General features: G+C 43.6%; 1 protein-coding gene across 3 annotated transcripts in view; it reads right to left on the bottom strand.

Moving 5' to 3' along the window:
• Positions 1-20413, bottom strand: part of SCG5 (secretogranin V) — a 51352-nt gene extending 30939 nt beyond the window's left edge. For all 3 annotated transcript variants that reach the window (XM_025390688.1, XM_025390689.1, XM_025390687.1), the window contains exons 1-2: positions 20192-20413; positions 18197-18429 (exon numbers count right to left, since the gene is read on the bottom strand). In XM_025390688.1, the coding sequence (XP_025246473.1) occupies positions 18197-18422 (226 nt within the window). In that variant the 5' untranslated portion in view covers positions 18423-18429; positions 20192-20413. The remainder of the gene's footprint in view (positions 1-18196; positions 18430-20191) is intronic.
• Positions 20414-22427: the final 2014 nt, after the last annotated feature.

The following is a 22427-nucleotide window of genomic DNA, read 5'->3' as shown; positions in this document are numbered from 1 at the left end:
AAAAATGGCAAGTCTCTTACCTACACATAGTAAAAGGGGTGAAGAAAGCACACATAACTCAAACTCATAAAAACACCAAACCTACCTTTAAAAATGGCTTCAACCTTCCCATCCACTCACTCCAACCAAATTTTTAACTAGAACTACTGATGAAAAATAACGTTGGCCTGAGTCAGTTCCAGTCCCCTTTATATATTATTTTAAATTAGTATATAGCAGTGCTGTTCTATAGAAACAGAATAGGAACTACATTTGCAATTTTAAATTGTCTAGTCTTCTCACTTCAAAGAGTAAATACAGTGAAATTTAATTTATTAATTAATTTTTATCCCAATATATCCAAATTATCATTTCAACATGTAATTGATATAAACAATTGCCAACGAGACTTTTTATATTCTTTTTTGCATACTGTCTCCCAAATAGGGTGTGTAGTTTATACTTGGAGCACATCACAACTCGAGCTGGCCATATTTCAGGTGTTCAGTAGCCTCATGGGCCCGTGAATACCAAATCGGTCAGAGCAGGTGTGTAGGGAAAGCTAGGCATGGTGATCAAAAGTGCAGCCTGCAATCCAGATGCTTGAGTTTAAATATTGGCTCCATCACACTAGCTGTATGACCTCATCTGTAAAAAAAGAATATTTAGGTAATACCATCCTTAAGCTGTTGGTATGAGGATAAAATAAAATAGTCCTCATAAGGCTTTTTGCAAGAATTCTGGCAAATATTGTGCTTCATAAATGTTAGCTAGTGTGGTCACTTTATAATGCATGAGCTCGATACTTAAAAAACATGTGGTCCTGAACAAGTTATCTTACCCCTTTGCATATTAGTTTCCTTCTCTGTGAAACAGGGGTGATAATAATACTTCACTGAGAAGATTAACTGGTACAAACATAGCACTTAATAAATATTCATTTCTTTCTCCTTGACTTTAGGTGCCAATGAACAGAGAAATAGACAAAGGGCTCGCTGAGTGGGACCAGAGGTAAATGGGCCTGGATAACTGGCAAACTGGATAGTCAGTATGGTTAACTATGGCACAGGCAAGCATCCAGATGGTTCCAACCTACCTCAGCCAGTGTGAGAGTGCCCAGTAGATGTGTTTCTTTTGTAGTTCCTTTACTAGACGCTTTATAAGAGCAGGCATGTTCACTGTTTCACAGGCTAATAGAAATAAAGTATGTATGTGCATCTTATGTAACGTATGTACGCTGAATTCAGTAGGCAGCCATGTTCAGTATTTTAGAGCTGTAGCCATCACTCAACTCCCTTGTGTTGATAAGAAGAAACATTCGGGGAAAAGAAGACCTATTTGTTTATTATAAGATTCAAAATCTCTAAGGGTAATGGCCTTTATTGGTTTCCTACTCAGAAGTTTTTTTCATATTTAATAGCTCATACAGGATTCTGAAAAGGAAAACTTAAAAATTTTAATTAGAACCATATCCCAAATATCCTTCACTCCTCTGCATGTTTATTTTTTCTTAGGATTGATTTGTTCAGAGTTTTGAAATTACCATGGAAGAGCTTTTGAGGATGTTTGAGATCCATGATTCAAAACAGGGAGGGACACATGAGTGGCAGGATTGGTTGTGACATCAGAAGCCACCAGCCATTCCTCAAATTGCCAGCTCTGGAGCCCTCCATCCTGCACTCGAAGGAGATACTGCAAACCCTGCCAAGGTGTTCATGCCCCTCGCGCTTTAACGTGTCAAAAAGCTCAATTCCCAAAGACAGTGAAACTGCCACGAAAAACAAAATGAACTCTGGATGATAAGGAGGCCCAGTCGTTTCTCCTATCAATGGAAAGGGCAATTTTGACTACAGACAAATAGTACTTGATTTTACCTATAGGAACTTATGACTTCTTCACAGCTCTGACTCCTCCTTCCCCACAGGAATTCAATAATGTAAACCTAATAATTAAAAATGACATAAAATGAATGTAATGAGAACACACTAAAACTAGTTTCCCTCCTGGCCTATCTCCATGTTGTATCTTTCAGAAAGGGTCAGAAACTAGACTTAAAACAAACAAATAAAAAAAAAAAACACCCCAAACCAGAACCTAATGCTGTTGTGATCATTTAAATAAACACAACTGAATAAAGAAGTTGTTTTACAAAAATAAAAATAGAAAACAATTTCTTGAGAAGAGGCATGGATTATTCAGGATGCCTATGTTATTCTAATTGTTTCAGTGCCATTAGGTGCATTTAGATGAATGTGGCCCTGATGGATAAATGCACCTGTAATCCATTTCAAGGCAGTGATGTGAGATATGAGACTTTTTTGGGTAGGCACAACCCCAAAAATGTCATGTAAATCTTGAAAAATTTTTCATCCAAAAACCCCAAAGGGTTTACTCATGTCAACATTCACTTCCCCACTTGATAGGCAGAGAGAGAAGAATGACTATGAGAGGAAGATTCTCTGAGACCAAAACTGGAAACCTACTAGAGGCTGGGCTCCCATAGGCGCCCTGGCCCAGGGGAAGAATTCCTCCTTTCTGCCTTTGTGTCTCATCTCCTGACTTAGAGATGGTAGCTTATTTTCCTCTCTTGGTTTCCTTCAGTATTCCTTACAGATAACAGATGTTCAATACATATTTGCTGACCGCGTGGCCTCCATTCTGTAAGAGTGGAGGTGACTTAGCAGGACACATGCTATTTATGCAAACAGAAGAATCTAGCAGCACACATGTGAGTAGGGATCTCCTTATTACTGCTCCTGGAGGTGGATTTATAGCGAAGTGAATGAGGGCCCCTCATGGGCGCAGACTGCTTCTGAGGCCTGGAACCTACCTTTTCATTTGCAATTGTGTTTTATTTTTCTTGAAAAACCTTTTCAAATTGCATGAGTTTCAGGCCTCATGAAATTTGAATCTGTTGTGGATTGCTCTTAAAAGCGGTATACAAATGCCATCTTGGATTTTTCATCTGTCATTATTTTACCTCCTAGTCATCCAAAGCAAATATAAATCAATTAGCCTTGTAGCCATGGACAAATGAGGCCTGGGTTTCCTCATTTCTGAAAATGAAAAGGGATTGAATGTGATTCCTCGGATTCCAAAAGAGAGCAACATAGGGAAGAAGGGCACACAGAAACAGGAGCAAAGGCTAGGTCACCCTGGTGCTGGCTACACTACTAATAGCTGGCATATGACCCTCAGTGAAGAACTTGACCTCTCAGGGCCTCATTTTCTCTACTATGAAATGAAGCAGGTGGACAAGATATTCGCTAAAGTCCCATCTTGTCCCATGATTCCAGTGCCCTGACTTGTGCGGTGTGTCACCTCTCGTGGCCACTCTCACTGGGTGCTCACAGTAGCCCTGAGACTAGTCAGTGGAACACTCTGGTGAGATTCAGAATTCAAATTCAGTGCTCTTCTTACTCATACCACATGGGAGATATTCTCCAGATGAACAGTAAACAAGGCTAATATCATTGGTTTCATGGCCTTCAAATATGCACTGTTGTCATGCCTAGTCAAAGATGATAGTCTGAGATGAACCAGTGTTGCAGTGTAGATGTGGCGAATGACAAGGGTGTGGTTCCTTTCCCACAAGAGGCACTGGACTTGAAGCTGCAGCTGGTACAGCCCATCTGCAGGGAAATACCATTTTCTTCTCATGCCTCTGTTCAAAACTGGAGTCCCACTGCTTCCAGCTAGGCAATCGTTAGAATCACTGGTGGCAATGAAAAAATCCCAAGCAGCTCAGACTCCCTGGAACTGCCATAGTTGAATTCCTGGAGAGATTAGGGGCCAGGAATCTTTCATTTTAAGCTTCCCAGGTAATTGTGATGATCCTAGCCAGCCTGAAAATGCTGTTTCTTTTAAAACAGTTAAGTCTATCTGGATACCCTGATGCCTCCTGCCACAAAGTCAAGCTAGTGTAGCATTGTCTAGGACAAGCAGTGACAGCCATAAAAGACCACCTATTCTATGATTCCATTTATATGAAATGTTCAGAAGAGGCAAATTCACATAGAAAGTAGAGTAGTGGTTTCCAGGGCCTGGGGAAAGGAGACTGAGGGAAGGAGTAAGGGGGCAGAGATGAGGGGAATGGATAAGGGGAACGGAGTTCCTTTTGGGGCAATAAAAAATCTAAAATTGATTGTACTATATGAATATACTAAAAACCATTACATTGTATACTTTAAATTGTTGAATTGTATAATATGTGAGTTATATCTCAATAAACCTGCCATTTATATATACGTATTATATAATATGTATATATTATATATGTATATTTTATATATATATATTCTTTTTTTTTAACAGCCCTAATCTTCTCTTCCCCGTTCTACACACAAACACACGTGCACCAACTCGCGATCATTGACAGGTTAATTACAGAAGCCCAACTAATGTCCCACATGTATGAACGGCACTCCAACCACCTCACTTGAGACCACCTTATTAATACTCTCCCCAGCTCTCCTGCACCAGAGACATCAAATCGTCCCGGGCAGATGGCACCACCTGGTGGCCACTACAGGAAATCCTGACCGGAAACCTCTGCACTACCTCCTCTTTTGCCATTCTTCCCTCTTCTTCCAACTTCAGGGCTCAGTTAATTCTATAGTTGATCTCCAAGTTATACAAAAGCACTCCCTTTCATCTCTCCTCCAAACTCTTGCCTCAAGTCTTCCTCTACGGCTGCTGAACAGCTTAAAGAACTATAGTTTTAAGTCTACATGTGAAAATAGAAAGAAACAAATCTTGAAGTGGATAGACACAAATTAAATCTAATAAAGAAGCAATGCATCGTATTAACAAATATTTCAGAGATTAAGAAAAACAAATAGCTATATAATAGGAAGAGATATTCTGTTTCATTGGTAATCAAATAAATACAAATAAAACAATGAGATGCCATTTTTGCCTATCAAATTAAAATACTTTAAAAAGGTAATACTCATAGTTAACAAGTGAGACAAGACACCCACAAACGAGTGAGAGAGAGAGCACAGCCAAAAAGTCCAACACTTATAGAAAGCAACCTGACAGCATGTAGGAAATGGGGCCTAAACAATAGGTACAGAGCTTGACTCAATTCTTCTTCTTTTCATAGAAATACATACCCCAGAGAATTTATCAAGACTGGACACAAAAGTTTATACACAAATATGTTCATTGAAGCCGTGTTTATGATGGGATAAACTGGAAAAACTCTAAATGGCCATTTGGAAAAATGCTTGGGTAAATTGAGGCAAAAACATATAATAGGATATAATGCAGCTACTAAAAATCATTACATTGATTTTAATGTAGGGATAGGCTCTTGATATAATATTAAGTATAAAAATACAGATAAAAGATTTACTGTATGATTTAAAAAACTACCTATGTGTGCACAGAAAACAGACTGGAAGAAAACATAGCCAAATGTTGAAAGTGGGTATCTCTAGGTGGTAAGATTATAAACAATCTTTATTTTGTTTTCTAAATGATCTGCAACAGCTTTTATTATCTTCATAAGAAAAAAATACTGAAACATAAGTAATCCATATAGCATCCTTAAAGGTACCCCAAAATTTCCCTCCGAGCGTGCGATGGCAGAAAAAACAAAGCCTCTAGAGCCATGGGTCTCCACAGGGGGTCTGATTTTGACCCTCAGAGGACATTTGACAATGTCTGGAGACATTTTCTTTTCTTTTTTTTTTTGAGGTGGAGTTTCACTCTTATTGCCCAGGCTGGAGTGCAATGGTGTGATCTTGGCTCACTGCAACCTCTGTCTCCCAGGTTCAAGTGATTCTCCTGCCTCAGCCTCCCTAGTAGCTGGGATTACAGGCATGCGCCACCATGTCTGGCTAATTTTGTATTTTTAGTAGAGACGGGGTTTCTCCATGTTGGTCAGGCTGGTCTTGAACTCCTGACCTCAGGTGATCCGCCCACCTCGGCCTCCCAAAGTGCTGGGATTACAGGCGTGAGCCACCGCGCCCTGCCTGGAGATATTTTCTCTTGTCACAAATGGGGGAAATGCTACTGGTATCTAGTGGGTAGAGGCCGGGGATGCCGCCTCCACCACAGAGAATTATCTGACCCGCATGTAAATGGTGCCAAGGGTGTAAACCCTGCTCTGACTTGAATCCTGGTCCTGCCCCTTCTGTTCCATCTTGGCATGTTGCTCACCTGCTCTAAACCTCAACTTTCCCTTGTAAAATAGAATCATCTGCATGTGATTTCTGGGGGCAAAATAACAAGCGTTTGGCACACAGTAGATACAAAATAAGTATTTGCTTCCTTCTCCTACAACACTATTACTCAATTTTGTATTTCCTTTTGCTAGTTATAGCAAACTTTTGCAATTATGGAAAAAATATATTCTACCCTTTAAATCATATCTCAATTATCCATTTCAAATGTAATTGTGGAGTCAGTCAGGTAAGCTTTGTTGTGCTCTTCCCAGATTCTAGAGCTTGAGTATCAGATTGATACCATGAAAAAATTAAATTGATGGCTGTACAATATTGATTACCCAAAACTCATGAAGGCAAGTGTCTTAAGTACTAGGGGTAATCGAGGTGAAATGCTGATATCCTTTTGGGGTCTGCCCTGCAGTCAGAGGGCTGAGTCTGGAGAGCACCTGAGAGGGGTGCAGGGCACCCAAGGACAGCAGCTTGTGTATCATGCGTGCATCTCTCATTACACACCAAAGCTACATGTGAATGACCTAGGGCTCATGCAGTCATCTGGGTTAGCTGGATCTTTTTCCTCTGCTGAATAAGCTCTATTAATAGATCTAAGATAGGCTCATTCTTACTGCTTCTCCATCAGAATAGTGCTGGATACTTGACACCTTTGGGTAGACCGAAGAGAGGCTGATGGTCATTCACGCAGTCTCCTTGATGTCCAAACCAAGTGAGGGAGGTGATCTGATCTGCCCGGGAGCACGGACACATTGAGGCAGTGTCAGAAGATGGCCTGGGTGGGTAGGCAGGCTGCAGGAGGAAGCTCTGTAGGTACTGATAACTCTCGTCAGAGCCACGGATCTGGCAAGCTGGGAGTAAGCTGACCACCCCTGCCTGCAGGTACATTTTGCCTGTCCACAGCCCAGAGCCCTAGGCACCAAAACTCTGACTGAAAAAAAAGCCAGAGACCCTTACGAAGCTCCTGGGTGCTGCATACAGACCTAGTTAAATGATAGACGACTGCCAAAAATTCTATTCACTGACCACACAGGGAAAAAATAATCCTTCCAGTATTAGTATTATGCATCATTTACTGTCAGAATAACTGCTCTTTCCTCTCTTCCTTTGCAAACATTTCAGACCACAGCAACTGCACTGTTGCCATGTTTTTGCACACTTCAGTGACCAAAGGCTATTCAGAGTCTGGACAAACTCAGCAAATAGTTCCTCCCATCATCTGCTGAAGATTTATATATATATATATATATATATATATATATATATATATATATATTTTTTTTTTTTTTTTTTAAGGAAAGCAAGCCAGATACAGAGAAGGGACCCGCTGGTTCAATTCAGGAGACAGGGGTCTTAGGTAGTTTACAGCAGAGGGATTCTTCCCAGCAGGCCCATCCATTTCTGCTGCTCCGGAGGAAAACCTTAGTCACTCACATCTTGTCCAAACCGTGCAGGGCTTGTTGACACAGGCCTGCTGAGCGGTCGTACCAGAAAGATGGCATCAGGAAGGTCCCCTGGGCTTCTGCAGGGCAGGCTAGCCTTCTGGCCTGGCTGTTTCCTCAGCCATAATCTCTGTCTCATGCAAAGAAAAATTTGAACGGGCCACTGGGGGAAATGACCAGTAGTGCCAGGAGCCTGCCACAGATCCCTGCTGGCAAGGCCTATTGCCATGGTCATTTTAGGCCCTGGATCAGTGTCCCTCTGTCTTGGTCAGACCAAAAGCCAGCAGGAAACTTTTCCTCCTCCCACTCACTGCACTGCCACCTGGGCACCTGGGATGGTCTAACTTGCCATGAGAGGTCCGTGTCTGACACTCTGGGAGCTTATAATCAAATATGTCCAAGCGAACAATCACTTGGAAAAGGTGGAGCTCCTAGAGGAAAGACCCATTTCACAGATTATCTGGCACATGCTGTGCAGTGCAAGTACAGGATGCGCAGTGGCGCGATCTCGGCTCACTGCAAACTCTGCCTCCCGGGTTTACGCCATTTTCCTGCCTCAGCCTCCCAAGTAGCTGGGACTAGAGGCGCCCACCACCATGCCTGGCTAATTTTTTTTTGTATTTTCAGTAGAGATGGGGTTTCACCGTGTTAGCCAGGATGGTCTCGATCTCCTGACCTCGTGGTCCACCTGCTTCGGCCTCCCAAAGTGCTGGGGTTACAGGTGTAAGCCACCACGCTTGGCCCTCTCTGACAGTTGTTCGTGCTGAGTGACTGAAGAAATACCTACCTCAGTCTCCAGAGATCCCAATGGTGTTGGTGCCATCTGTGCATGTATTTGAGCAAAACAAAGGGAAATATCCAACCCACCGTCCCATCCAATAACACTGCTACCACCCCTGCTGCCATCGAGGGTATCGCTAGACTTGGGGCAGCCTTTTTATCTGTAAGGGCAGAGAGGTGTTACAGAACATTCTGTGGGCAAGGTGCAGAAGAGAGGCTGGAGCTTCCCAGGTGAACTTAGGGGCCTGAGTAATATAGACCATGTGCCACTGTGCCCAGATGCTCTTCTTGCCTGAAGCTGAATCTTTACCATCTACCCCTCCTCAAGGAAGTCTAGCTCAAGTTTGATCTGTTAGGTCTTCTCTGGGGGCCAATGCCCTATCCCCTTCCTGAACTCCAGTGGTGACTGTCTGTCTGATCCACATACAGGGTTCTCAGCTTCTATCTAGTAGGTTGCAGCTATGCATTTTAAGTTTGATGTCCCTCTCCCCCGCCTAGACTTCAAGTTCCTTAAACAAGGGCTGTGAGTCATGATAAGAGATGATGGACAGGCCCAGGTACTCCTCTTTGCCATTCCCTGGATATCAGTTTGTATCACATCCTTTTAGCCGGTCCACCTCACTGGGGTGAGGCACTGCATGAAAACACTTTGTTACTCCTAATCTTTGTTGTGTTTTGTTATTCTTACATCTCTGGATGCCTCTAGACTCAAGTACCAATGGAACATGCTGTAAGGGAATGGGAAAGTAAGGGGAAAAGCAGTCTAATTCTGTTCCATCTCTGATTTTCTGCAAACACACTCAATTCCTCTGGTCAGAGTTTAACCTTCACTGGAAAGGTTAAAAGATGATAGTGTCTGATGGGGATCCTATATAAACAAGTTAGATGCATGTTTATGGGTTTTGAAACATATTAGGGCCACAGTTCCTGGCATGTAGTAGGCACTCAGTAATTACTGAGTAAATACCAGTGGAAATGTACTAGATAATATTTTGATAGGCTATTTGGCTCAAAGAAGTGTACTGATCATAGGCTGCCAGAGATGTCCACAAGAGGACAGTGTGTTCCCAAACCACGGAGAGCAAGCTTTTCAATTCTGCACACCTTTCTTCCACTGACATCTGTTATATCCACATGGACAGGTTTCACTTTTAGTTTGGCAGCATAGTCTCCTTCCCTTTAAACCTGCTTCTATAACCTATTTCACAGCAGAATACGACATTTGTAAAGTCACAAGGGCAAGAATGGAACAGAGCAAATTTAAGTATGAAAAGTTGCTATTTATGAGTTTTTAGAAAGCATCCATCCTCATTAGAGTCACATGTTTCTCACTCCTAAGGTTAACACCAACACAGAGCAGAGCACTTAAGGCCAGGTGGGAAATTGATTCTGGCAAAGTTTAACAGGCAACTACTGGGGGCAGTTTTCTGAGGCCACGTGAAGGACACAGGGAACCTAAGATAGAAAGATATGACGATCTTCCAATCCCAAAGCCACTTACACCTGGAAATATATATATATATTTATATATATATATATAGAGAGAGAGAGAGAGGAGGATGAAAGAATTAAGGACCATGAGAATGACGCTTTGCACCTGTGTACCATTTTATATTTTCCAAAATACTTTTATATATATTATTTAATTTCCCTGCCCTATCAACCCTGTGAGATGGACTGGACAGTTTATCTCCATTTTTAGATTGGGAAGCTAAACTTTGCGGGACTGAAGGGACTTGTTCTGTGCCACGCAGCTGGTCTGAGCTAGGACTAGAACCCCTGGGCATCCTGCCTCAGTGCTCTTCCTGCATGCTGTGCAAACCCAGTCCCCCCAGCCTCCACCGCCAGTGCCCCTTCCTCTACTAACATCACACAGCACACCATGGTCAAAAGTGCACGCTCAGTTATATTTGTGGTGTGAAATTGTGGTCTGCTAAACCCTTTCAGCCACCTTCAATAGTTTTCTTTACCAACTGTGGTGCCCAAGGTATTTGCACCAATTGGTTCCAAGAGGGCAGTTTGTCAGAAAATTTGCTTCCAGAAGCGGCATGTCCCTGAAACACCATCCACTCAAATCCACATGTGGTTTACCACGACTCCGAGCATCGTTATAGTTTCTCAGTTAAATATCACAGGATTGTACTAGTCTACCAGGATAGAAGACAGCTGGTTGGGGAGATGCATTTAAACCTAACACAGCTGTCCTGCCAACAGCACATTTAACTCGTAAAGCTCAAGCGGTGTGATTGTGGGCAATGTTAAACTTCTTTAACCTTTTCAAAGGCTGCATCAAATGAGACAGAATATAGAAAAGTATTTCTGCAAACCACAAAATATATACCATTTAGTTACCACAATTCCACTTCTACATGTGCCTGATCCACTTTGTCAATTACCTGTGGGAAATTGTTGATTGTGGCTTCCCTGGTGAGTCCGCAGGCTTCCTGTTGCCTCCCTCTTTCTCCAGATGGCATGCCTCAGGTGACATGAAACAGGGTCCCGGCTTGAACACTCTGAGTTTTGAACAGATAGGTCTGGGAGGACATCTGCCAGAAGTCTGTTTGCATGAAGAACTTAGAAACCTCCTGGAGAACGCTCACACTGAAGGAAAGAGGAGCCCGACTTGCCAACCCCAAGGCGGCAGGCAACCAATAATGCCTTAGTGGGTCAACGGGAAGGATGGGATGTTTTAGAAACTATGGTTTCCAGTGCTTAGCTTTGTCTCCATGTCCAACCCCCAACATGTGAATCCTACAGAAAGTTGTGGGGCAGAAGGGCAAAAAAAATAAAGCTATGTTTCCCTAAAAACTCTCTAGTATTTAGGGATGTCAAGGCACACTGTCTTGCTCCATTCAGGCTGCTGTGAAAAAATACCTTAGATCAGGTGATTTGCAAACAGCTGAAATGTGTTGCTCACAGCTGTGGGGGCTGGGAAAAGTGCCTGCAGATTCTGTGTCTCATGAGGGCCTGTTCCTCACAGATGGCTCCTTCTCACTGTGTTCCTCCATGGTGGAAAGGGCGAACAAGCTCCCTCTGGCCTCCTTCATAAGGGCATGGATCCCATGTGTAAGGGTGAAGCCCTCATCACCTAATCACCCCTAAAGACCCTGTCTTTTAATACTATTGCAGTGGGGATTAGGTATCAACATATAAATTTGCAGGGGACACAAACATTCAGACTATAGCATACACTGAAGGGATTTCCCGTTGCCCTCCCAAGTCAGCACCCACTACAACAGACCACTCTGAGGCTGCATAGCTTGGGGGCACCCACCAGCTGCAATGGGAAACAATCACAGCCGAAGGGCATAGTGGTGCGAACTTAAGGGCACAAGGGGAGGAAAAGGGGAAAATGGGTAACTGTCCCATGGAAGTGGACCAGTTCATTATGCCCAGGATCATATATGGTGTATGCTCTATGATCTCCAGAAATATGTAGAGCACTTTCCAGGAAACTGCAGTCCTAAGTGACCAAGTATGAGAAAAGCCAGTGACTTTTACGTGATTACCGTCAAAATGCTCCAGATGTATTCACAGGTTGTGAAGGCTGGATAATCTTGACTGGAATAACACGAGTCCTACTTGCTGGTGTCTCAGAGGTCAATGGCTGTTTCAAGGGAGCAAATATGGCAAGGTTGTTTCAACAAATATTTAGTGGGTCTTATTTGCCTGGCCTTGTCTAGGCACTACAGACCACCATGTGGTCAAGGTGTAACCCTTTCTGCATCTGTACAGTACCTATAATCAACTGGATCAACTAGCCAAAGAAGCAGTGTGATGTGCTGGACAGACAGAAGAGAAAAACACCAGGGTCCAGCTCAGGCTCTGATCCCACAAATACTAGCTGGGCTATGGATGGAATGTTTGTGTTCCCCTTCAAATTTACATGTTGAAGCCTAATCCCCAAAGTGATGGTAATAAAAGAGGCCCCAGAGAGCTCTCTCATCTCTTCTGCCATGTGAGCACACAGTGAAAGTCAGCCACTTACCAATCAGGAAGCAGTCTCTCCCCAGGCACGCATTCCGCCAGCACCTGGGTTTTGACTTCCCAGCCTCCAGAACTGTGAAATAAATCTCTGTTATTTAAGCCACCTAGTTTGTGGAATTTTTGTTATAGCAGCCTGAACAGACCAGAAGACAAGCTGTATCCCTAGATAAGTCACATCTCTGAGTTTCTTCTTCCACATTTGTAAAAGGTGGCAAGGAATACTCACCCTCCTTGCCTGCCTCCAGTGATTGTGAGGGTAAGAATGACACTGTGCATGAAGACAATTTGAGACCCAGACTGTATTAGAGACAGTCAAAAGCAAAATACCATATTTATGTGGATTATAATAATTTTCCTGAGAAAATGGGGGCTTGACGACAACTGTGTTACTTAATTTTACTCCCCAACACCCTATTAATATCATGTGTCAGACTGCCTAGGTTATAGTACCCAGTTGTATGATCATGAGCCAAACACTAGATTTTTCTGTGAAAGTATTAAAGTGAGTAACATTTAAGTCAGTGGACTTCAAGAAAAGCAGATTACTCTCCATAATGTGGGTGGACTTCATCCAATCAGTTGAAGACCTAAAGAGAAAAGACTGAGGTCCTGTGACAAGGAAAGAATTCTGCCTCTGGACTGTCTTCAGACTCAAAATTATCAACTCTTACCCAAGTCTCCAGTCTGTTTTACAAATTTTCAATTTGCCAGTCCCCACAATTATATGAGCCAACTCTTTAAAATAACTCTCTCTCTGTCTCTCTATATATTCTATTGGTTCTGTTTGTCTGTTTCTCTAGAGAACCCAGGATTTACATCTGGTTCTAGTGACTTCCATACACTGGGCCTCAGACTTGCCCAGGTTCCATCCCATATAGAAGTGAACATTTCACAAGGATTATTCTATAGTCAGACAACTGGCAGAGCAATTAGTAGTTGCCATACAGTAAACTTAATTTCAGGAGTTTTTATCTGGTTTTCTGTGTCCCTCTTTGATATTCTAAGATAGTCACATTTTATTTAAGGAATGGACTAAAGATCTCACTCATGTGATTGAAAATTCACAAAATTCAAGAACAATCCTAATTGAGGATGATGACAAATTCTGCTATCATTGTTTACAATTACTAAGCCTACTACTTTGAAATTGTGATTCTTCACAAATTGTTATTTGGGAAAGATTCACATTATTTCGCATTTTGTGCATGCAATAAGACTGTACTAATTTTTTACATTGTACTGTTTCAAAGACACATGAAGTGTTCACATAAAATTCCCCAACACCCTATTAAGATTATTTTCTATTTTGTTCTAGGTATATGCTTCACTAAAACATTTATTACTACTTTTTTTTTTTTTTTTTGAGACGGAGTCTCGCTCTGTCGCCCAGGCTGGAGTGCAGTGGCCGGATCTCAGCTCACTGCAAGCTCCGCCTCCCGGGTTCACGCCATTCTCCGGCCTCAGCCTCCCGAGTAGCTGGGACTACAGGCGCCCGCCACCTCGCCCGGCTAGTTTTTTGTATTTCTTAATAGAGACGGGGTTTCACCGTGTTAGCCAGGATGGTCTCGATCTCCTGACCTCGTGATCCGCCCGTCTCGGCCTCCCAAAGTGCTGGGATTACAGGCTTGAGCCACCGCACCCGGCCCATTTATTACTATTAAGCAAGATATAAAATAGACAAAGATAACACTTTAGATCTTTTGATCTACAAGGTATCTAGGAGTTATAAATATTAAAAGTTTATAACTAGTAAATAACTAATAGTTATAGCTATAAAAGTTAAAAATAGCGCTGTCCAAAATTTTAAAACATCGAAAGACATTATCAGTGTGGTGTATGAAATGTATAAGCAAAGAAAAGAGATTTGGGAGACTGCATGCATTTCATTCTTGTATTCTTATTTTAATTGAGCAGGTGGCTAGAATTAGTACAGTGCTTGCAAACACCTGAGGTCAAAACCGCCAAAGCTCTGTATCCCAGCACACCTTTGCCACTTTCCTTTTTTCCCAATGGAGGAAGGAACGACCTAAGACGCAGGCCAACGCCTGTGCTCCAGTCCTCATCCTCTACCACCTCCACACTTGCTGCTCCCCATCCCACATCTTCAACTCTCCCTCTCTGCTGGTTCTTGGCAATGAGCACTTCAGCAAGTTCAATTTCTCACATCCTAAAACAACCTTAACAGAAACCTTCCTCAGCTCTGAATCATTCACCCTTCCCCCAATCCTTCCACAGCTATTACTCATCTCCCCTTTACCTGACATTCTGGGAACATATTTATACGTTGTATCTTCTTCTTTGTTTCCTATTATCCCCTCTATGCACTGCCGCCTGCGGTGGGCCCCCACTACTCCCCAGAGCCAGATCTGCCCAAAGGCCCCACAAAGTAGTAACTTCCGTGTTGCTACCCGCAGTGAACACTTGACATCCAATGGTTTTTATTATTTCATGTGACCTCTCCGCTGATCCTGACAGAGGTAACCACTGCCCCTTCTCGGAACACTATTTCCTTGTATTCATTACACTCTATCTTTCTGGTTCTTCTCCTTTCTGGCCGATTTATCCCAGTTTCCTTTCATCTACCTGGCCTTTGTCTTAGGTGCCCTGCTGTTCTCGATACCCACCCAGGGTGACCCCATCCATTCCTACAGCATCAGCCACCACTGACACAGGGATGACTCTGAAACCCTTCCTTTCCCAGACGTCTCTCCTGTGCCATACACATCTAAGTGCCTTCTGGATACCCAGGGCACCTTAAACACACACAAACATGTCATCATGTTCATCTTTCCTATCCTGTCCCCCTCCCAAAAAGAACCTCCCCCTGTTTCTTTTGAATTTCTCATTACTAAACATGCAATTGCTCAACAGAGAAAACTGAAAATCATCCAGAGACTTTAAGGATTGAAGTTCAAGGTGGACAAAATGTAACTCCAAAGGCACGGGTGCAATGGGGGGGGTCCCAGTCCATTCAAAGATGGCCTACAAACCCAATGTTCTCATTGGTTCCTCCAGGGTGAGGATGACCTAGAAACAGATTTTAGTCAAGATACATAAGAGTCAGCTGCACTGCTTTCTCCAACTGCAGAGAGCGACTAGCCAGAAACTGAGGGTCCCCTATTGTTCAAGGTTTGCTTCACCCTCCTATCCTCAAATGGGAAGCAATCGTTGCCACCCTGTGGTAAAGCAGAAGCACTGCCGCTCCTTTACCAAAGCCAAAGCTTGGCAGAGCAGAGGCTCTAGAATCTGCCTCTTCAAGGAGCCTATCATCCACAGGACTCTTTCTCCACTTGGTATTTATTAAGAAAATAACCTTGGGTCTCTATTTCTAAGTGAAAAATTTGAAGTCCAACAGTCAGTGTTACAAAAAAGGATTTTTTTTTTTTTTTTCCTGAGATGGAGTTTTGCTCTTGCTGCCCAGGCTGGAGGGCAATGGTGCGATCTCGGCTCACCGCAACCTCTACCTTTTGAGTTCAAGCGATTCTCCTGCCTCAGCCTCCCGAGTAGCTGGGATGACAGGTGCCCGCTACCATGCCCAGCTAATTTTTTGTATTTTTAGTAGAAATGGGGTTTCACCATGTTGGCCACACTGGTCTCGAACGTCGGACCTCAGGTGATCCGCCCGCCTTGGCCTCCCAAAGTGTTGGGATTACAGGTGTGAGCCATTGCGCCCGGCAGAACATGGGTATTTTAATGTTTGGCAATATAGATTTAAAATTATTCAGAGCCATCAAATGTGAATGTTTATACATTTCTATCTTAATGGCTAGATATCTGGTGGCCTAGAACTGTGGGGAAAATGAACAGCTGGCACTGAGGAGCCATCTTTTACCTGAAGCTGTTAATGTTCTGAAAACGAAAGCACATTTTCTGGTTGGATTCATCCAAGGCCATCCAAGGCCATCATCAGTGTCAGCTGGCACAACCAGTTCTGACTCCTAAGAGCTCCCATTTCACAGCACATGGTTCTCTGAATCAGTCCCTTGGACAGTTGGTGGCTTTATTTGTTTCTGGGGATAATACAACAACAGTAACCATTTAGCTATGTCTTGGAGACCAGTGAGCAACCGGCTGGGCTTGGGAGGATATGGTTACTGCTGAAATACACGGTGCACTGAAGCATATCTGAACTGCATTGCTAACTGATGAGTAATCAAAAATAAGATCAGGGCGCTGGGCGCGGTGGCTCACGCCTGTAATCCCAGCACTTCGGGAGGCCAACGTAGGCAGATCACAAGGTCAGGAGATGGAGACCATCCTGGCTAATACGGTGAAACCCCATCTCTACTAAAAATACGAAAAAAAAAAATTAGCCGCGCGTGGTGGCGGCGCCTGTAGTTGGGAGGCTGAGGCAGGAGAATGGCGTGAACCCGGGAGGCGGAGCTTGCAGTGAGCCAAGATCGCGCCATTACACTCCGGCCTGGGCGACAGTGCAAGACTCCATCTCAAAAAAGATAGATAAATAAATAAATAAATAAGATCGGGGCAAGCCATTAAAGGTTGAAAACATGTTGTCGATAACCCACAAAGTGAGAGGAGGAAGGCCTGCAATTCAGTTGCTAACAGCACCCACTGATTGCAGGTAAGAGTGAGCTGGAAACCCCACTTTATTTTTATTTTTCAAACACCAATTCGAACCAGATAAGCCCATTTTATTTGGGCCCATTTTATTTGACAGAACGAGGCTTAGAAACTATGGGTAACAAAACAAAAATGAGAATCATATATCAACAATATTCACGACATTCACAGAACCCTGGGGCAGATAGCATTTTTAGAAAATCACAGACTCAGGCAAAATAGTGCATAAACAATCTGTAGGGAACAAACAGCATTTGTTTGGTATGTTTTTAGAGATAATTCTCATTTTCCTTCGGACCGACTCCATGGGCAAATCCCTGAGCTATAAGGAAATGCTCCCTTGCATTTAACTTAAATTAACCATGCTACCTCTTTAGGATTCTGCCGTAGTGGAGAAGGAGATCATTAGAATCAGAGGATAAAAATCAAGGCATGGAAATAAAGCATCTGTCTAATGCTGCGTCACCAGCTCACAGGAGCTAGATTCTCTTTATAAACAGATCATTAAACAACAAACAAATGAGGTACTGCTTACTAATACAAGTATTATGACCACATTGCCAGAAACTTGGAAAACTTCAGGGGGGAAACGGTCTTGCCACCTTAAAACAAATTATTCTTAATTTATTATTTAATAAAATTGTTATATTTTTAAATATTTTCAAAAGCTTTCAGCGTAAACTCTTAATGTCAGTACCTCTTTTGTCTCCTCTCGGGTATACTGGAGTCATTCCTAAGAATCAAGTCAGATCCTGTAGGTTCTACATTTTGAAGCTCTTTTACAAGTCCTGGCTGGCATTGACTCAAAAGGCAGCTATCTGACGACACAATTTCAGTAAGATCAGCAGTGAGGAGAAAACATCAGGTCTGGGTTCTAACCTTTCTTTAGCGATAACACTAGATGCTCCTTCATTCATTCAACAAACATTAATTGAGCACCTATTGTGTACCAGACGTTGTGGTAGGTGCTAGGGCTACAACTGTGAATTAGATAGATAAGGTCCCACATCTCACAGGACTTACATTCTCATGTGGGTGTGTATATGTAAGTATGCAGACACTGTGTAGAGGAAGAAAGGGAAAACCATGAGAAAGCAGAGTCTCTTAAAGATTCGCTTCCTCCTCTGAAAAAAAATGGGATAATAAAAGCATCTACTTATAAGGTTATTGTGAGGAGAAGTGCACAAATATATTATTTAAAATGCTAATGGAAACTTCAAACCATCAGAACATAGTAAATACCTTCGATGCTCTGGGGGCCCACAAGATTCATGGCCTGGTGAGCTGGATATTCCACTCGGGGCCTGGCAATGCCCAATTGCTCCATAACGCCGTGAAGCAGCCTCTGGATATCTGTTTCTGAGACCCTGTCAGGGGTCCGGGGGCTGTAGGCAAATGCTGGAGTCCATCCCGACGCCAGCCAAAACAGTAAGCCAGATAGCATGGTAGAGACCATCCTGGAGACCATTTTTAACCTGCAGATAAAAGACCAAATGTATACTGACTGGCTACAATCAGCAATTGTGATAATACAATTATAATGATGCAACTACTCCAGGTTGTGGTTCAAGGACCACCCAGAAAGAGGATGTAATTTAAAAATCCTTAGCAGGTTGCTTCTGTCTTAAGTTTCCATGCTAGGCAGAACATCATTGCAGAAAGGTATTAAACAAAACAGTTGCAGGTATCCATTTCCCTCTGTTTGCATTCTTGGGAAAGCTAGGCTGGAATGGCGGTTCTTACTCATAATTTTTATCCTCCTTGTAGCTCCCTGAAAGTTCTGCGTTACTCCTAACTTCATTACTCTCTCCCTCTCTTACTAAAACAAATAAACCAAACTTGCCTCAATTTTGAGAAAGAGATAGTGGCATCTTGAGTTTTCCCAGTCTCAGGGAAGAAAAGGCTAACAGGAGGGAGTCAGGAAAACACAAATGGTAAAGAAGCTCAGGCAGGTTGGGAGTGGTGGCAGGAAAACATTTTAGTTTAGCAAACATCCAATACGTTTGAGATCCTGAAAGGAAGGAAAATGTTGCTTAGATCCCGCCCTGCAATCTGCTGGGGTAGTTTGAGGTATGTTTACTCAGCCACATGCTGAGTGATCCTGGGCAAATCCCTCAGTTTACTCCTCTGCAAAACGGAGATAATAAAAGCATTTACCTTATAGGGTTGTTGTGATACATGTTAAGAGTGTTTAGGACAATGCCAGGCACAGAATGAGCCCCTATATTGCTATTATTATGTTGGTAACATTGCCTTACAGTTCTGGAGGTTAGAATTCGGGGAGGCAGTGGTGGTCAGAGGGAGAAAACTAGCCTGAGGGTCAGCCTGTCCTAAGTGTTGGTTTCTATGAGTATGTCTGCAAAACAAGGGAACATTATCCTTGCAGCTTACGACAGCTGCTTAACCTGTTGGGATGGATGCTTCAGGCAGCAGCCTTGCAAATACCTTTTTTTTTTAATACTCTTGTTGCACTCACTGCAACCTCCACCTCCCGGGTTCAAGCGATTCTCCTGCCTCATCCTCCCTACCTGGGATTACAGGCACCCACAACCACACCCGGCTAATTTTTGTATTTTTAATAGAGGCGGGGTTTCACCATATTGGTCAGGCTGGTCTCGAACTCCTGACCTCAGGTGATCCATCCCTCCTCGGCCTTCCAAAGCGCTAGGATTACAGGCGTGAGCCACCATGCCCTGCGCAAATCCTCCTTCTAATCATTCTTCTACTGGGGATGGGGGATGGGGGATGGGGGATGGAGAGATGGGAGGCAGCAAAATTGTGCATTTCCTTCACTGAAACTAAAATTTTTATATCCTCCAATTTCTTTTTCTGCAAAAAAAAAAAAAAAAAAAAAAAGGCCTATTTCTAGTCACTAGATACAAATCCTCGCTCTCCAAAGAGCTGGGAGTAGCTGTTTTAACAGCAAAATCTGCAATTCTGATGGAAAAGGCTGCAGGCAGGCACGAGGCTCTCCATCTCCATCTTTCCCTTGTCCACTCTGAATGCAGTCTTTCACCTCCATTCCAGCAAAAGCCGCTCTGATTTGATGAACTGCCCAATCTCCTCCCTCAGTACTCCCTTCCCCTTACTGATAGCCAAACATTCTAATCCCCTACCTATCCTTTGTCTCACCCCAGCCTCCACCTCCAGGATTTTAGCAGGACGCCCTCCCCCACTGGCGATACCAAATCTCCGGTTGGCAGCAGGCGGCCGAGCCGACATCAAAGCTGTACTCACCGAGGAGCAGCCCGAGGAGCCTACTGCGGTATGGGCCTTGGTGGGGGTCAGGCCAGGAGCCGGCGAACTGGAGAGCTCGTGCGTCACCTTCCTCCGCATCTTAGCTCCGCCCCGGCCCCTCCTCCAGCAGGTGGAAGTTAACTCGCCAGGCGTCCGCAGACTGCATCCCCGATAAGTGAGCCTCTCACCGGGAGCCGCACAGCTCTTCAACCCACACATTCTGCATACAAACCACTTGACTACATTTCCTTCAGCTCCATCGACCTCTGTGGCAGTCATTCACCTCCTTTCTCAATCTCAATTACAATGTGCCAGATCACCACTATAGCACACCTTTAATTTTGCCAACTTCTAGAACGTGTTTTTTTGTTTGTTTGTTTGTTTTCAAAGTCTTTTAGCTTCAAGAGGGAAGAGGCAATGAATGGTAGAGGGACGGAAGATGAAGTCCTAAGAACTTTTAATGGTGACTATGATAAGGTATACCCTGCTCTGAGGGGCCTCTTACTGATCAGGAAAACTATGAGGACATTTAATACAAGAAGCTAGAAACTTTCATTAAAGTGATAAACTTGAACATCTGTAGAAATACCAGCTCTGAGCGTTATTTCTAAACTTCCACACAAACCATCAGTTGAAATTCCACTTTGGCCTGAAGAGAAACCATACTCCCAGCATACTGTAGAAGTATGTCCAGCTAGTCCCAGATTCTTAAATGAGGGTTTATGGAGCACCTACTATGTGCAATGTTGAACACTGAAATTTGTTCAAATACTAAAATCGACATATAAAGCCACACAATAAATATGGCACTGCAAATTTCATCAAGACGGAGAATGAGTAAAGTACCTGGGAAGGAAGGAGGGGTCTCAAAATAAGAAACCTGATGAGGTTAGAATCCAGATCTATTTATCTTAGCTCTAGACAGCAAATCCATTGTCATCTACAGCAATTTTATGCGATGAACAGAGGCTGGCAAAATTCAATTACGTGACACACGGCCTTTCATTTTGAAGTCAAGTCTCTTTCCCAGTATTTTTTCTTCCATGGATGCTCTTCTGCTTCTTGCATTTTGTTTCAATGCGTGCTAAACTCAACAGGACAAACACTATCCACTAAATGGCTCTAGGCTCACTGGCCATGCTGGCGTTAGTATTTATTATTGATGCATAGAGACTTTCTTCAATTCTGAATTTACTTTATCAATTGTTATCTTCATTTTGTGGTTGGAAAAAATGAAGTCACTACAATTTACTGGTTTTGTGTGGAATTTAATTGAAATACATCAAAATGCCTATGCTTCATCTGAATTTTTTTTTTTTTTTTTTTTGAGACAGTCTCGCTCTGTCACCCAGGCTGGAGTGCAGCGGCGCGATCTTGGCTCACTGCAAGCTCCGCCTCCCGGGTTCACGCCTTTCTCCTGCCTCGCCTCCCAAGTAGCTGGGACTACAGGCGCCGGCCACCACGCCCGACTAATTTTTTTTTTTTTGAGACGGAGTCTCGCTCTGTCGCCCAAACTGGAGTGCAGTGGCCGGATCTCAGCTCACTGCAAGCTCTGCCTTTCAGGTTCACGCCATTCTCCTGCCTCAGCCTCCCGAGTAGCTGGGACTACAGAAGCCGGCCACCACGCCTGGCTAATGTTTTTGTATTTTTAGTAGAAACAGGGTTTCACCGTGTTAGCCAGGATGGTCTCCATCTCCCGACCTCGTGATCCGCCCACTTCAGCCTCCCAAAGTGCTGGGATTACAGGCGTGAGTCCCTATGCCTGGCCGAAATTTGGTATTTCAAAAATATAACTTCATATATATTTAAGAGATCACAAGGCCGGGCGCGGTGGCTCAAGCCTGTAATCCCAGCACTTTGGGAGGCCGAGACGGGCGGATCACGAGGTCAGGAGATCGAGACCATGGCTAGCACGGTGAAACCCCGTCTCTACTAAAAAATACAAAAAACTAGCCAGGCGAGGTGGCGGGCGCCTGTAGTCCCAGCTACTCGGGAGGCTGAGACAGGAGAATGGCGTAAAACTGGGAGGCGGAGCTTGCAGTGAGCTGAGATCCGGCCACTGCACTCCAGCCTGGGTGACAGAGCAAGACTCCGTCTCAAAAAAAAACAAAACAAAACAAACAAAAAAAAAAGAGATCACAGATGCCGGGTGTGGTGGCTCAGGCCTGTAATCCCAGCACTTTGGGAGGCCAAGGCGGGCGGATCACGAGGTCAGGAGTTCGAGATCAGCCTGGCC

Source organism: Theropithecus gelada, chromosome 7a (genome assembly GCF_003255815.1).
Source record: "Theropithecus gelada isolate Dixy chromosome 7a, Tgel_1.0, whole genome shotgun sequence".
NCBI classification, from domain to species: domain Eukaryota; kingdom Metazoa; phylum Chordata; class Mammalia; order Primates; family Cercopithecidae; genus Theropithecus; species Theropithecus gelada.
This window is presented reverse-complemented; position numbering and strand designations above follow the sequence as displayed.